Here is a 17,391-nt window from a genome sequence, read left to right as displayed (position 1 = left end):
CTACGGCTCTATCTTTGGAACCTCCACTATGTTAGGGACTGCGGCTCTCTGGACAATGGGTCACCACCGTGAGTGATGCCACTGTGAAGGTAAAACTACTGTAAAGTACACTACAATAGCCAGTGTCGCATTTATTCACAAGATCTGTGAGAGTCCCAAAAGGTGAGATTATCACCGATCATGAATTAAGGTTCATTCTAGCAAAAGGTTATTACCCTGGAGCAAAGTGCAACCTAGGGGCCTTTGCTAGTTTAGGTATGGTCAGACCAATACAGCGGTGTCCCGTACCATGTGGCCGCCCCCACCCAGCATCTCACTTTCACAGGTGTCTGCATCCTTGAGACACACATATACCAGTGAAATCAGTGATGGAATAAAGGGCAGTCAGTTCGCTCCTCCATCACTGAGCCTGTGCTTCCGAGAGCGCAGCAGACACGATAACCAGCTGTACTCAGGTACACAGCGCTGACTGAAGGAACAGGGTTAGGAGAGTAGTTTTTTTTTTATTGATAGCACAGGACACAATACTTTGCAAGGGAGATGTATGGCGGCAGCATAATGTGTGAGGGGACATCATATTATGTTGTGAGCTGTTTATCAAGTGAAAAGGGCTGAATAACATAAGTACATTTTATAAAAAGCAGTAAATTATATGCTTTTGATTAGCTGCCATGGATATGATACATGTTATAATAAGCCCTATAGCACTAACAGAGTCAGCACACTTAGTTCTGCTAAATATTAAGTGATACAAATTAATATAAAACAATAATGAGCAAAATTAAGTTCAACACTCCACAACAGTCATGGTCTCTACCGTGGCCCCTTGGGAAAATTAATGGTTGACCCCCATCCTAGAGGATGGCAAAACCCCTTTAGCTAAAAAGGAGGTCAAAGCATTTGCCGAAAAGAGAAAAAACAAAAAAATAACACCACTTACCTCTGTTATGTAATGGTGTGACAGATCTGACTTTATAGCCAGGCTTTTTGGCACGAGGTGACAGGGTCTTGGAGCTCGGTGTTGGTGATCGGTCAGACCCATATGTTGTGTTCTCATAATCATCAGAGTAATAGGAATCACTACTTTTATCATCCTGGCTTCTATTCCGGTTGCCCCTTGTCCTCCCTCGGTCTGTTCTAGCCATGTCCTGGCCATCCTTCATGCTTTTCTTTGCAGTGTACGTTTGTGAGCTTGTAGAACCCTGGCGGGATGAAGGACTCCTTCCTCTACGTCCTTCAGTCTCATGGTCCTGGGAGTGTGGGCTCCTGCTATTCATGTCAATGAGTTATGCATTTCTGTCAGTAATAGATAAAAATGGACATTCATTAATAGGTAGGTAGGTATATACTATGCCTAAAGAACCTAGGGGAAAATTCATCAAAAATGGAGTTTTGATCTTCAGTCTTGATTCGGAGTCCACTGGATTAAGATGCGCCAAATTCCTTAATAGGTTTACACTTCTTAATGAATTTGGCGCATCTTTCAGCGGCCAATGTGCCAGCATCAGAAAATGTACTGCAGTTGTGGACTGGAATATATTTCTACCATAATTTAGAATACCATGAAGTAAATTATAGTGATGGTGTAGGGCCTCGCTAGACTACAAAAATGATAAAACTGACACAAAAATGGGCAACAAAGTGGGCACAGGAGGGCGTTATTAAAGGGTTAAATGACTTTGGGCCACTGATCTCACACTGCAGACACATAGGTCAGAGGGCCCCACATCAAATTCAGGTCACGCCAGCCTGGCCCAAATATGTTATGGGCATGAGAACTAGCATCAAAATGGGCAAATATTCAAATGTGTGAAAATTGGCTAAGTAACTGGGGTTTTTAAGGGGTTAAATGAATTTGGACCACTGATCTCAGACCACCACTATATACATAGTGATGACCTGCATCAAATTCCCGTTACTCTAGCCTGAATTAAACAGGTTCTGGGCAGCAGAGCTGGAATAAAAATGGGCAAATAGCTAGTCTTCACAGATATAAATAAGTAACTGTTTTTTAAAGTTTTAGTTGACCTTGGGCCACTGGTCTTATAACAGCAGCACAAAACAGGACGCTCTACATCAAAACCAGTTTTCTTTCAGGCTCTCCGGAGTGGTTACTGATCAAAGTTGGCAATTTGAAACTTTGTACTGATTTGATTAAGTTGCTTATTCGTTCTAAGGGTTAAAGATGTTGTCCCATATTAAGCTAAAGGTCTGCAGTATCTCTATGACTGCAGACTTGTGAATCCTTAAATCGCACACACTGCTCACTGTGAGGATTCTCCAGTGCCAGCGCCATGAGCAGCGGGCGTGTGACCGCAAGAATGCCATTTGCATACTTTCGGCCACATTCTGACTAGACGTGTCTGGCCTCGCTGAATTCACTTGCATTGAGCAAAGCTGCACCCATTTGGTCGGCACGTGACAGCATGTGTGCAAATCACATACCATATTTTTCAGACCAAAAGATGCACTTTTCCCCCAATTTTTGGGGAAAATGTGGGTGCGTCTTATGATCGGAATATACTTACAAGTACTATGGCGGCGATCCCGGTCCGATGCTGCAGGGACATGCAGCCTACCTTCCCTGGCTGATGTGGCTGTGGGGCAACGGTGATGCTCTGTTCAGCAGCGGGGCTCCGCTGGCATTTTGTGGAGGCCCCCGAAGATCCAGTGGAAGAGATCTCGTTGCCGAGATCTGAATCTGAGCATGCGCCGCCCCCGGGGCCACTTTCCCGGAGGCCACCGCATTGCAGCACTGGATCTGCGGAGGTCTTCGGGCTTTCATGAAATGCCGGCGGAGTCCCGCCATCCCACAGAGCACAGTCGCCGCCCCACAGAGGAGGACCACCGCCGCACCAGCCTGGGATAGGATTTCCCAGAGGCCACCGCACCAGCCTCGACCATTCCCGAACAACCCCTGTGGACCTCTCCTCCACCTGTGCCGATCCCCCCTGGTAAGCTGAATTTGGACTAATACGGACCCCCATTTGACACATTATATATTTTTCCCTCTTTCCTTCTGAAAAGTTGTGGTGTGCCTTACGGTCCGGTGTGTCTTATAGTCTGAAAAATACGGTACTTATGATCATACGCCCGCTGCTCATGGCGCTGGAGAACCCTCACAGTGCTGAAAGAAAACGGATTTTGATGTGAATCTTCCTGTTTTGTGCTGGTGATATAAAACCAGTAGCCCAAGGTCATTTAACCCCTTAAAAACAACAGTTATTTATTTAAATCTGTGAAAACTAGCTATTTGCCCGCTTTTATGCCCAGGACCTGTTTGGGCAAGGCTGAAGTGACCAGAATTTTAATACGGGGCTCCCTGATCTGTGTGTCTGCAGTGTGAGGTCAGTGACCCAAAGTCATTTAACCTTTTCAATAACGTCCTTCAATGCCCGCTTTGATGTCCATTTTTGTGTCAGTTTTATTTTTGTAGCTGGTTTAAGCGTATTTACATCAGGACTCTTGGCTGCATTGTATTTTATTACTGTGATTTTTTTACTTTTGTTGTTAAACCTGTAAAAAACTGGAAAAAAAAATTGTCGAATAAGAAACCAACTTCAACATCATCTGTAATCCCCATAAACTTCTTTAATTTGAAAAAACCTGAAAAGTATATATCTAAGTGTATTTAATTATACAAATATATATCTAAGGGTACGTGTCCACGTTCAGGAAGGCCGGCGGTTTTGACGGAGCGGCAAACTCGCTCCGCCCCCTGGAGACGCGATGATGCCGGATGTGTTCATTGCACACATCCGGAATCATCGCACCCCACACATAGGGCCCTGTGTTATACCTTGTGGCGGCGCAACATCGCCGCAAGGTAAACGGACATGCTGCGATCTAAAAAGACGCACCACATGTCCGGAATCGCAGGGCCGCCGGATGCGTGTTACCACGCATAGTGGAGACGTGATTTCATTAAATCCCCTCCACTATGCTGTAACATCTGGACGCTGCATGTTTGACGTTGCATCTCTATGCAGCATCAAACACTCAGCGTTTCCGGAACGTGGAAACATACCCTAAGCGTATTTAATTATAGAAATGTTCAGAGACAGGCACAGGCTGACCTGTTACATGTACATACAGTTAAGCCCAGAAATGTTTGGATAGTGACAGAATCTTCATGATTTCAGCTCTGCATGCCACTATTTTGGATTTAAAGTGAAACAACAGATACAATTGGAGTGTAGACTTTTAGATTTAATTTAAGGAGTGAAACATTTAGAAATTGCAATCATTCTACAAAGCCTCCTCATTTCAGGGTCCCAAAAATAATTGGATAAATTAAGTTTATCATAAATAAAATGCTAATTTTTAATACTATGTAGAGAATTCTTTGCAGGCAATGACTGACTGAAGTCTGGAAGCTATTGACGTCACCAAACGCTGGGATTCCTCCTTTGTGATGCTTTGCCAGGCCATCACTGCAGAGGACTTCAGTTGTTGCTTGTTTGTGGGTCTTTCTGCCTTAAGTTTTGTCTTAAAGAAGTTGTCCACTGATTGGACAACTTTCTCTCATTCCACACGCTTGGCTCCGATAAAATAATAAAGCTTTTACTTGCCTCGTGTGCTGGTAACATTCCGAAGGTGTCGCCACTTGCGCTCTTCGGTGCTCTGGTGCGGTGACACGTGACCCCGGCACCCAATCAGCGCTGGCGTCACTGTCTCCGCCTCCTGTTGAATTGAACATGACGAAGAAGTCAGGGGTCAGATGCAGCCATGACTTCCTCTTCATGTTCGATTTGTCCGAAGGCGAAGACAGTAACGCCGGCGCTGATTTGGCTCTGGGGTCACAACAACCGCACAAGTAGTTAACCATCTGTATTTGCTGTCATGAAATCTTCTCTTTAACCCATTATCTACCAATGCCCTTTTTTTTGGGATGCCTAATCTTTTGCTTCTAGCAACTAAGATTTTATAATTTTTATAATTAGGTCCAATTTTTTGTGTTGTGTTTGTAAAATGAATGTTTTCAAAATAGGAAATCATGTCATTGTCATTTTTAATTGAATATTGGGACGCCCTTTTCTGAAAAATCCATAAAATGAAAATTTCTAATTTGGCAAGTAATGGGGATTTAGACACTGAAGCACCCACTTCCTTGAGAATGTTCTTCACATGGGAGAGAAGGGGATTTTCTTCACCATGGAAAAAATTCTGCAATCGTCCACCACTGTGGTCTTCTGTGGACATCCATGCCTTTTTGAGTTTCCCAATCTCACCAGTGCACTTTTTTTTTTTTTGCAGAAAGTACTAAATTGTTGATTTGGCCACTCCTAACATTTCTGCTCCCTCTCTCTCCAATGAGCTTTTTTCCTGCTTAATTATGGTCTGTTTCTCTTCAACTGAGATACTCTTTGACAGCATGTAGTGGGTTCACGGAAACAACTTCCAAATGCAAAAGCCATACATGAAATCCGCTCCAGACCTTTTACCTGCTTAATTGATGAAGAATTAATGAGGGAATAGCCTATTAAAGAGCTTTTGAGATAATTTTCCAACTACTTCTGGTCCCTTAAAAAAGAGGCAGCTACATATTAAAGGGTTGTAATTCTTAAAGGGAACTTGTCACCAGGTTTGGCTGATACGGGTTACGGCCACTGCCTTTCCCGGCTTATCTACAGCATTCTATAATGCTCTATATAAGCCCCCAATCCGACCTGCAAGTGAAGAAAAATAGGTTTCATTATACTCACCTGCAGGCCCGGGAAAGGTCAGCGAGACCCGGCGCCTGCGCACTGCAGTACTTTGCCATCAAAAGGGCAGACAAGTATGCCGACTCAGGAGGGTGATGCTGGGGAGCCATGAAGCAAGCAGGAGTACCCGGTCTGGGAAGTGTGAAATTCAGGCTTTCCACATTCATTAATCTACCAAAGGATATCTCATGAACTATACCTTCCAGATTTAACAAATCGCACCTCCAGGGAAGAAAAAGCCCTGTCTAGGAGAGAATACCTGCTGAGTGCAACGGTCGTGAAAAAGGCCGAGTTGGCCGAAACGCATTGACATTCAAAGGTTGCTCTTATTTTTTACCTTAACCCCTTAATCCCATATGACGTACTATCCCGTCCAGGTGACCTGGGACTTAATTCCCATGGACGGGATAGTACGTCATATGCGATCGGCCGCGCTCACGGGGGGAGCGCGGCCGATCGCGGCCGGGTGTCAGCTGCCTATCGCAGCTGACATCCGGCACTATGTGCCAGGAGCGGTCACGGACCGCTCCCGGCACATTAACCCCCGGCACACCGCGATCAAAGATGATCGCGGTGTGCCGGCGGTGCAGGGAAGCATCGCGCAGGGAGGGGGCTCCCTGCGGGCTTCCCTGAGACGATCGGTACACGGTGATGTGCTCACCGTGTACCGAGCGTCTTCTCCCTGCAGTCCCCGGATCCAAAATGGCCGCCGGGCTGCATCCGGGTCCTGCAGGGAGCACTTCCGGGTCAGGATCAGGCTGCAGCTGCAGCTCTAATCCTGCCCGGCTGTATGTCAGATCACCGATCTGATAGAGTGCTGTGCACACTGTCAGATCGGTGATCTGTGATGTCCCCCCCTGGGACAAAGTGAAAAAGTAAAAAAAAAAATTTCCACACTTGTAAAAAAAAAAATAAAAAAAAAATTCCTAAATAAAGCAGAAAAAAAAAAATATTATTCCCATAAATACATTTCTTTACATAAAAAAAAAACAAAAAAACAATAAAAGTACACATATTTAGTATCGCCGCGTCCGTAACGACCCGACCTATAAAACTGGCCCACTAGTTAACCCCTTCAGTGAACACCGTAAGAAAAAAAAAAAAAAAAACGAGCCAAAAAACAACGCTTTATTATCATAACGCTGAACAAAAAGTGGAATAACACGCGATCAAAAAGACGGATATAAATAACCATGGTACCTCTGAAAACGTCATCTTGTCCCGCAAAAAACGAGCCGCCATATAGCATCATAACCAAAAAAATAAAAAAGTTATAGTCCGCAGAATAAAGCGATGCCAAAATAATTATTTTTTCTATAAAATAGCTTTTATCGTATAAAAGCGCCAAAACATAAAAAAAATGATATAAATGAGGTATCGCTGTAATCGTACTGACCCGAAGAATAAAACTGCTTCATCAATTTTACCAAACGCGGAACGGTATAAACGCCTCCCCCAAAAGAAATTCATGAATAGCTGGTTTTTGGTCATTCTGCCTCACAAAAAAATCGGAATAAAAAGCGATCAAAAACTGTCACGTGTCCGAAAATGTAACCGATAAAAACGTCAACTCGTCCCGCAAAAAACAAGACCTCACATGACTCTGTGGACCAAAATATGGAAAAATTATAGGTCTCAAAATGTGGAGACGCAAAAACTTTTTTGCTATAAAAAGCGTCTTTTAGTGTGTGACGGCTGCCAATCATAAAAATCCGCTAAAAAACTCGCTATAAAAGTAAATCAAACCCCCCTTCATCACCCCCTTAGTTAGGCTAGGTTCACATTGCGTTAATGGGTTAACGCTAACGGACAGCGTTGCACGGCGAAAATGTCACAATTAACGCCGTGCAACGGGTCCGTTAGCACAACCATTGACAGCAATGTGATTTTCAGGTGTAGCGCATCGCTAGAGCGTGCCATTTTCGGCTTGTGCTAGCAAGGTGCCATTCTTTTGTGGCGCGCCTCAGACGCTGCTTGCAGCGTCCGCGGCGCGCCCGAGGTCCGATCCCCGATCTTCCAGAGCGGGGACGTTAACGCGACCACTAAACACGACACCTAAAAAGACATTGTGTTAGCGCAATCCGCTAGTGCTAAACGGATTTCCCTAACGCAATGTGAACCTAGCCTTAGGGAAAAATAATAAAATTAAAAAAAAATGTATTTATTTCCATTTTCCGGTTAGGGTTAGGGTTAGGGCTAGGGTTGGGGCTAGGGTTAGGGTTTGGATTACATTTACGGTTGGGATTAGGGTTGGGATTAGAATTAGGGGTGTGTCTGGGTTAGGTGTGTGGTTAGGGTTACAGTTGGGATTAGGGTTAGTGGTGCGTTTGGATTAGGGTTTCATTTATAATTGGGGGGTTTCCACTGTTTAGACACATCAGGGGCTCTCCAAACGCGACATGGCGTCCGATCTCAATTCCAGCCAATTCTGCATTGAAAAAGTAAAACAGTGCTCCTTCACTTCCGAGCTCTCCCGTGCGCCCAAACAGGGGTTTACCCCAACATATGGGGTATCAGCGTACTCGAGACAAATTGGACAACAACTTTTTGGGTCCAAGTTCTCTTGTTATCCTTGGGAAAATAAAAATTTGGGGGGCTAAAAATCATTTTTGTGGGAAAAAAAAGGATTTTTATTTTCACGGCTCTGCGTTGTAAACTGTAGTGAAACACTTGGGGGTTCAAAGTTTTCACAACACATCTAGATAAGTTCCATGGGAGGTCTAGTTTCCAATATGGGGTCACTTGTGGGTGGTTTCTACTGTTTGGGTACATCAGGGGCTCTGCAAATGCAACGTGACGCCTGCAGACCAATCCATCTAAGTCTGCATTCCAAATGGCGCTCCTTCCCTTCCGAGCTCTGCCATGAGCCCAAACAGTGGTTCCCCCCCACATATGGGGTATCAGCGTACTCAGGACAAATTGAACAACAACTTTTGGGGTCCAATTTATTCTGTTACCCTTGTAAAAATACAAAGCTGGGGGCTAAAAAATCATTTTTGTGAAAAAAAAAAAGAATTTTTATTTTCACGGGTCTGCGTTATAAACTGTAGTGAAACACTTAGGGGTTCAAAGTTCTCACAACACATCTAGATAAGTTCCATGGGAGGTCTAGTTTCTAATATGGGGTCACTTGTGGGGGGTTTGTACTGTTTGGGTACATCAGGGGCTCTGCAAATGCAACGTGACTCCTGCAGACCAATCCATCTAAGTCTGCATTCCAAATGGCGCTCCTTCCCTTCCGAGCTCTGCCATGCGCCCAAACAGTGGTTCCCCCCCACATATGGGGTATCAGCGTACTCAGGACAAATTGGACAACAACTTTTGGGGTCCAATTTATTATGTTACCCTTGTGAAAATACAAAACTGGGGGCTAAAAAATTTTTGCGAAAAAAAAATAAATTTATTTTAACGGCTCTGCGTTATAAACTGTAGTGAAACACTTGGGGGTTCAAAGCTCTCAAAACACATCTAGATAAGTTCCTTAGAGGGTCTAGTTTCCAAAATGGTGTCACTTGTGGGGGTTTTTAATGTTTAGGCACATCAGGGGCTCTCCAAACCAACATGGCGTCCCATCTTAATTCCAGTCAATTTTGCATTGAAAAGTCAAATGGCGCTCCTTCCCTTCCGAGCTCTGCTATGCACCCAAAAAGTGGTTTACCCCCACATATGGGGTATCGTCGCACTCAGGACAAATTGCACAACAACTTTTGTGGTCTAATTTCTTCTCTTACCCTTGGGAAAATAAAAAATTGGGGGCGAAAAGATCATTTTTGTGAAAAAATAAGATTTTTTATTTTTACGGCTCTGCATTATAAACTTCTGTGAAGCACTTGTTGGGTCAAAGTGCTCACCACACATCTAGATAAGTTCCTTAAGGGGTCTACTTTTCAAAATGGTGTCACTTGTGAGGGGTTCCAATGTTTAGGCACATCAGGGGCTCTCCAAACGCAACATGGCGTCCCATCTCAATTCCAGTCAATTTTGCATTGAAAAGTCAAATGGCGCTCCTTTCCTTCCGAGCTCTGCCATGCGCCCAAACAGTGGTTTACCCCCACATATGGGGTATCGTCGCACTCAGGACAAATTGCACAACAACTTTTGTGGTCTAATTTCTTCTCTTAGCCTTGGGAAAATAAAAAATTGGTGGCGAAAAGATTATTTTTGTGAAAAAATATGATTTTTTATTTTTACGGCTCTGCATTATAAACTTCTGTGAAGCACTTGTTGGGTCAAAGTGCTCACCACACCTCTAGATAAGTTCCTTAAGGGGTCTACTTTCCAAAATGGTGTCACTTGTGGGGATTTCAATGTTTAGGCACATCAGGGGCTCTCCAAACGCAACATGGCATCCCATCTCAATTCCAGTCAATTTTGCATTGAAAAGTAAAATGGCGCTCCTTCCCTTCCGAGCTCTGCCATACGCCCAAACAATGGTTTACACCCATATACGGGGTATCAGCGTACTCAGGACAAATTGGCCAACAATTTTTGAGGTTCAATTTCTTCTCTTACTCTTGGGAAAATAAAAAATTGGGGGCGAAAAGATCATTTTTGTGAAAAAATATGATTTTTTATTTTTACGGCTCTGCATTATAAACTTCTGTGAAGCAATTGGTGGGTCAAAGAGGTCACCACACATCTAGATAAGTTCCTTAGGGTGTCTACTTTCCAAAATGGTGTCACTTGTGGGGGGTTTCAATGTTTAGGCACATCAGTGGCTCTCCAAACGCAACATGGTGTCCCATCTCAATTCCTGTCAATTTTGCATTTAAAAGTCAAATGGCGCTCCTTCCCTTCCGAGCTCTGCCATGCGCCCAAACAGTGGTTTACCCCCACATATGGGGTATCAGCGTACTCAGTACAGATTGTACAACAATGTTTGGGGTCCATTTTATCCTGTTACCCTTGGTAAAATAAAACAAATTGGAGCTGAAATAAATTTTGTGTGAAAAAAAGTTAAATATTCATTTTTATTTAAACATTCCAAAAATTCCTGTGAAACCCCTGAAGGGTTAATAAACTTCTTGAATGTGGTTTTGAGCACCTTGAGGGGTGCAGTTTTTAGAATGGTGTCACACTTGGGTATTTTCTATCATATAGACCCCTCAAAATGACATCAAATGAGATGTGGTCCCTAAAAAAAAATGGTGTTGTAAAAATGAGAAATTGCTGGTCAACTTTGAACCCTTATAACTCCCTAACAAAAAAAAATTTTGGTTCCAAAATTGTGCTGATGTAAAGGAGACATGTGGGAAATGTTACTTATTAAGTATTTTGCGTGACATATCTCTGTGATTTAAGGGCATAAAAATTTAAAGTTGGAAAATTGCGAAATTTTCAAAATTTTCGCCAAATTTCCGTTTTTTTCACAAATAAACGCAAGTTATATCGAATAAATGTTACTACTAAAATGAAGTACAATATGTCACGAGAAAACAATGTCAGAATCGCCAAGATCCGTTGAAGCGTTCCAGAGTTATAACCTCATAAAGGGACAGTGGTCAGAATTGTAAAAATTGGCCCGGTCATTAACGTGCAAACCACCCTCGGGGCTTAAGGGGTTAAAAAAAAAAGAAATCTTATTTGCATTCAAAAGGAGTGTGCAATTGACACTTATTCTACATGGTCTACGAGGGATTTAACGAATCCCCTCAATTGGCACCTCCACTAGTGAAACTCAGAGTGCACGCCAATATCTATTTTTCATTTTTTTTAAAACAAGTCAGTGAGTCCGGGATTAAAAGCAAATATTGCCATCCACGTTATGGATAGGAGAAGCATTACAATGCGTTTATTTCTCACAAGAAAAAAATCACTGATGGCAAAAGCCGATACACTGACCAAACACTGATGAAAATCGGTCAGTTTTCTTTGCATACCAGAAAGATCACTGACTTCTTAATGAGATATCACGTTCACACTTCTGTATTGTAGTCAGTTTGTTACATCACTTTATGGAAGCTAGACATACACGTGTGATCCAGGCCTCAAAGGGGTTCGCTGTGGTGTTGATACTGATGACACCAATGTAAGGCCTCGTTCAGTATTTCACCTCATTATTTGGATTCCAAAACCAGGAGGAGAACAAAGCCAGGAGGGGAACAAAGCCAGGAGGGGAACAACACCAGGAGGGGAACAATCAGAGGGAAAGTATAATAGAAACACATCACCACTTCCGTACATTATTTGTCACCTTCTCCTGGTGTTAGCTTACAGACACCGAAAGTGTGAACATGGCCTTATGGTAGTGCCAGATTGTGTGGAAAATGTCACCCACTGAGATCGCTTGTCATTCTCTCTAGCCCAGAGGTGTCAAACTGCATTCCTCGAGGGCCGCAAACAGGTCATGTTTTCAGGATTTCCTTAGCATTGCACAAGGTGCTGGAATCATTCTGTGCAGGTGATTAAATTATCACCTGTGCAATACAAGGAAATCCTGAAAACATGACCTGTTTGCTGCCCTCGAGGAATGCAGTTTGACACCTCTGCTCTAGCCCTAACCTAACAATAGGTCATCAATAGTGATGAGCGAATATACTCGTTACTCGAGATTTCCTGAGCACGCTCGGGTGTCCTCCGAGTATTTTTTAGTGCTCGGAGATTTAGTTTTCCTCACCGCAGCTGAATGATTTACAGCTACTAGACAGCTTGATTACATGTGGGGATTCCCTAGCAACCAGGCAACACCCACCTGTACTTATGCTGGCTAGCAGATGTAAATTATTCAGCTGCGGTGATGAAAACTAAATCTCCGAGCACTAAAGTCACCCAAGCGTACTCGGGAAATCTCGAGTACCGAGTATACTCGCTCATCACTAGTCATCAATATCAAATCATGAGGCGCTCCCACTGATCAGCAGCTTTAAGGGCCAAGGTATCATCACTGATCAGCAGGCACAGCGCTGCACCTTTTGTAGCCCCTGTGCCTGGTGCTAAATGGGACTTAGGCTTGGTTCCCATTGCGTTAATAGGAAAGCGCTAACGGACAGCGTTGCACGGCGAAATTAACGCCGTGCAACGCGTCCGTTAGCGCGCCCATTCACGGCAATGGGAACGTGCAGCACTAGCGCGTGCCAAGTTCGGCACGCGCTAGCGGCGCGCCGGTGTTTCCTGGCGCGGCGCGGACGCTGCTTGCAGCGTCCGAGGCGCGCCCGCGGTCCGTTCCCCGCTCTCGCAGATCGGGGATCTGCGAGAGCGGGGACGTTACCGCGACCCCGGGACGCGGCCCCATTAAAAACATTGCGTTAGCGCAACCCGCTAGCGCTAAACGGATTGCACTAACGCAATGTGACCCTAGCCTTATCTAGAGAAAGTCAATACCAGGATCAGCCACAACTAAAGGCGAGACCCCCACCAATCACCTGAGACCCCCACCAATCACCTGAGAGACCCCCACCAATCACCTGAGACCCCCAGCAATCACCTGAGAGCAAGACCCCCAGCAATCACCTGAGAGCGAGACCCCCAGCAATCACCTGAGAGCGAGACCCCCAGCAATCACCTGAGAGCGAGACCCCCAGCAATCACCTGAGAGCGAGACCCCCACCAATCACCTGAGACCCCCACCAATCACCTGAGAGCGAGACCCCCACCAATCACCTGAGAGCGAGACCCCACCAATCACCTGAGACCCCCACAAATCACCTGAGAGCGAGAACCCCACCAATCACCTGAGAGCGAGAACCCCACCAATCACGAGCGAAACCCCCACCAATCACCCGAGACTCCCACCAATCACCTGAGACCCCCACCAATCACCTGAGAGCGAGACCCCACAGTGAGTGAGACCCCACCGATCTGATATTGATGGCTTCTCCTGAGGATAGGTCAGTGATCGCACAGGATAACTACATAGCAGACAATGCCACCTTCTTCACAGTGTGTATTGTACCCCACATGTATGGAATCAGAGACCCCCACATCCCCGACAGAGCAGCACGGCCGGGCGGGCCGCAGGCAGTCGTACCCCGCTGGTCGGTGAGCCGCGGTCGTCCTCAGTCCCCGGGCCTCTGCTGAGCCGTGTAGCTATTTACACGCAGCTCCACGGTAACCGCTCTGTACCGCGCCGAGTTCTATCCACTCACAGGAGCCGCGCCAGGCAACCAGGCAGTGCTGCTGCTGCAAGCGGCCCGCTCATTAGAGGATGTGAGTCCCCGTGCGATTGGTCCGAGCGGTCCGTGACCTGCTGCTCTCCCCGGTGCTGGTTACCAGGCAGCGGCCGTAGTCGCCGGTGTGCACTCACTCGTGGCACAATCACACTGCCAATGTCTTCCTGTCCCACTGGCTCCCAGAGCGGTTCTGTGGCACAAAGCACGCGGCTGCCCTCCCACCATGGCGCCCTCCTAACAGAGCGGGGCATGGGCATTGTGTGCCTGTCCTGGTCACCTTGTGGTAGTGGTGTGCGCTTGCAGCAGGGTCGCCATTGCCAACCTCACTGTTTATTAGTTCTTTAATAAGCCCGGACACAATATTTCTCACTGACACATTAGGAAACCGTAAGGACTGGTGTGATTCTCTGTGTCTGCGGCCCTGAAATCCTATATGAGGCCATTAGCTGTATACACTGTAAGGCCGGGGTCACACTTGTGAGTGCGATGTGAGAAACTCACGCGAGTCTCTCGCCTCAACACCCGTCACTCGGACCCGAGCGTTCAGCCGCATAGAAATACATACAGCCGCACACTCTGACGAGTGCCGGCGGCAGTGCCGGGTACTGAGGCGCGAGTTTCTCGCATTGCACTCGCAAGTGTGACCCCGGCCTAAGTGTAAAAGTTGATAAATCCAGTCATAAATCCGCACTAGTGTCTCCAGTGTCACAACATCCCGCAAGGTAAAAAAGGACCGATGGTGGAGATGAAATTAAAAGATGAAGTCGAGAATGATAATGAGGGGGGGCTCGGCATATAGGATCTGATGGGTTGAGGTGGATTCAGGTATCCTCCGGTAATGTTGATAAGAAGTCAGGACTGGAGCGGAAGGTAATCCACGGTTTCCAGGTAAGTCTAAACGAGGTGAGGGATTCTTGTGTATTGGCAACTAACTCAGCAGTGTGGTATAGAAGGTCAATTTTATCTAGTACTTGTTTTTTGGTGGGTGTGAGAGTAGATTTCCAGAAAGTGGGGATTAGATATTTCCCGGCTGCTATTATGTTGCTTGCTAGTTTCGAGGCCGGGGAATTCTCGGGCCATAGGGGTTGGTTAAGGAGAGTAGATTGAGGAAGTAAGAGAGTGTTTTGATCTAGCACCTTAGAGATTACGTTCGAGACCATTTGCCAAAAGGGGACAATTTTTGGGCAAGACCACCAGATGTGCAGATAGGAGCCTGAGTCTGAACGGCATCTCCAGCACAGATCGGGAGTGGAGGGGTGCCAATGATGGAGTTGGGTTGGAGTGCGGTACCACCTAGATATTACCTTATATGAGTTTTCTTGTATTTTTACGCATTGTGAGGGTCCGTGAGATTTGTTGTAGATAGAGGCAATCTGGTCGTCCGTGAAAGAGATGGTGAGATCTCTCTCCCAGACACCTATGAAGGCTCTTTTGACATCGGCGCCATCCATCAACAGAAGGTTGTAAATTTTTGATAGGACTTTTTTGGGTGGGTTTTTGTGGGCGCACAATTGTTCGAAGGGAGTCAGAGGGCGGAGCAAATCTAACTGTCTTTTGTGCTTATGGCAGTAATCTTTTAATCTTTTGTAGTGAAGAAAAGAAATATTTAATTGTGGGTTCGAGGCCTGGAATTCAGCGAGGCTCATTAGGGACGCGTCGATAAAAAGAGTGTCAAGCAGTATAGGAGAGTTAAAGTTACTGGTGGAGCTGGGGGGATCTTTAGGTAATTTAAAGGGGATGGGTCCCGCGATGTCTTGTATCGTCAGAATTGGGGAGGTAGGCGGGGTTAATTTGGGAAATTCTGTTCTCCAAATTTTGAGAATAGCGGTTGTAATTTCGTTGAGTAGCAGTTGGTCTAGGTTTGTGTGGTTATACAGAAGGGCTAATGTCCTAAGGGGAATAGGTGCTAGATGTTCTTCAATTGGTATCCACACTTTTTCTGAAGGATTTCTAATCCAATCTACTACTTTAGTGAGCATCGCTGCTCGGTAGTATTTGAAGATATCCGGGGGCCCCATTCCTCCTTTTGACTTCGGCATGGCAAGAGAATTGGCATTGATTCGTGGGCGTTTGCCATTCCAGATGTAGTTAATGAAAAAAGAGTTTATCTTCGATAGATAGTGCTTTGGGATGTAGATGGGGAGCATCTGGAATAAATATAAGAATTTGGGTAAGATAATACTTTTCAAGAGGTTTTTTCTGCCCATCCAAGATAGGAAGGGGGCTCTCCAGGACTGTACCGTGGAGGTAGCTTGTTTCAACAGGGGGATGATATTAAGTTCCAGAAGCTCCCCCGTCGATCTCCCGATCTTAATCCCTAGGTTGGTGATGAAACTCGAGGGCCATTTGAAGGGGTATAGTTTTTTTAATTTGTCTATAGCGGGGTTGGGGATATTAATGCTGAGAGCTTCCGATTTAGTAATGTTGATTTTGTAGTTAGAAAGCTTCCCGTATAGGTCTAATATGCGGACGAAGGCAGGGATGCCCTCCTCGGGATCCGATAGGAATACCAAGAGATCATCAGCGAACGCTGCAGATTTATGGTGAAAACTACCTATCTGGATTCCCTTAATGCCTGGATCTTGTTGGATGCTCTGAATGAGAGGCTCCATGGCCAATACATATAGAATCGGAGAGAGAGGGCATCCCTGCCTCGTGCCATTTTGAATGGAGAAAGGGTCCGATAGTAGATTGTTTATTCTTAAACGGGCAGTGGGGGTAGTGTACATCTGGAAAATGGCATCTACAAGTTGAGGGGGGATGTGAAAAGCAAGAAGTGTTTCTCGAAGGAATATCCAGTCCACCCTGTCAAAGGCCTTTTCAGCGTCTGTTCCCAGTAGGACGAGTGGGGTTTTCCGTATTTTTGCGTACTGAATAAGGTGAAGAATTCTAGCTGTATTGTCCCTTCCCTCACGTCCTATCACGAAGCCCGATTGATTGAGAGAAATGAGTTGTGGCATGAGCTCCGCCAATCTCCCCGCAATAAGACTGGCATAAATTTTTAGATCAACATTGAGTAGGGAGATAGGCCTATAGCTTCCACAGCATTCTGGGTCTTTACCTTCTTTATGAAGAAGAGAAATGTGGGCTTCTAGTGACTGAGAAGGGAAAGGATTCCCACCCAGGACTGCGTTACAGACGTTCAGGAGGTACGGGCCTAAGATATCAGCAAAGGTTTTGTAATAGATTTTAGGGAGCCCATCTGGGCCAGGGGCCTTCCCCCCACCCCCCCCAGACAGGGTGGACTGGAGGTCAGAGAGGTCGAAGGGTCTGAGTAGGCAATCTTGCTGGAGGTTGGTTAGTTTAGGGAGGTGTAAGGAGGATAAGAAAGCTTGGACATGGGATCTCCTCTGATTTTTATCTTCTGTTGTGTCATTATGTCGGAGTTGGTATAGGTCTTTATAGAAGGACAGAAAGGAGTCGGTGATTTGATTATAATGCTGGAGGACTTTGCCATCTTTAGATTTGATTCTGTGGATAAATGTACGGGTTTGGCGTTTTTTGATCAGCGAGATCATGAGTTTAGAGGCTTTGTCTCCGTGAGCAAAGATTTTGTTTTTCCAGGATAGATAATGTTT

At 45.4% G+C, this 17,391-nt stretch overlaps 1 protein-coding gene across 1 annotated transcript in view; it reads right to left on the bottom strand.

Annotated features, from left to right (window-relative positions):
* Positions 1-14,068, bottom strand: part of LCA5 (lebercilin LCA5) — a 57,805-nt gene extending 43,737 nt beyond the window's left edge. Inside the window, exons 1-2 of the mRNA XM_069726458.1 lie at positions 13,672-14,068; positions 941-1,296 (exon numbers count right to left, since the gene is read on the bottom strand). Coding sequence (XP_069582559.1) covers positions 941-1,277 — 337 coding nt within the window. The 5' untranslated portion in view covers positions 1,278-1,296; positions 13,672-14,068. The remainder of the gene's footprint in view (positions 1-940; positions 1,297-13,671) is intronic.
* Positions 14,069-17,391: the final 3,323 nt, after the last annotated feature.

The sequence above is a fragment of the Ranitomeya imitator genome, chromosome 5, assembly GCF_032444005.1.
Source record: "Ranitomeya imitator isolate aRanImi1 chromosome 5, aRanImi1.pri, whole genome shotgun sequence".
In the NCBI taxonomy this organism is placed as follows: domain Eukaryota; kingdom Metazoa; phylum Chordata; class Amphibia; order Anura; family Dendrobatidae; genus Ranitomeya; species Ranitomeya imitator.
Note: the sequence above shows the minus strand (reverse complement) of the source record. Positions and strands in the feature narration are given on the sequence as shown.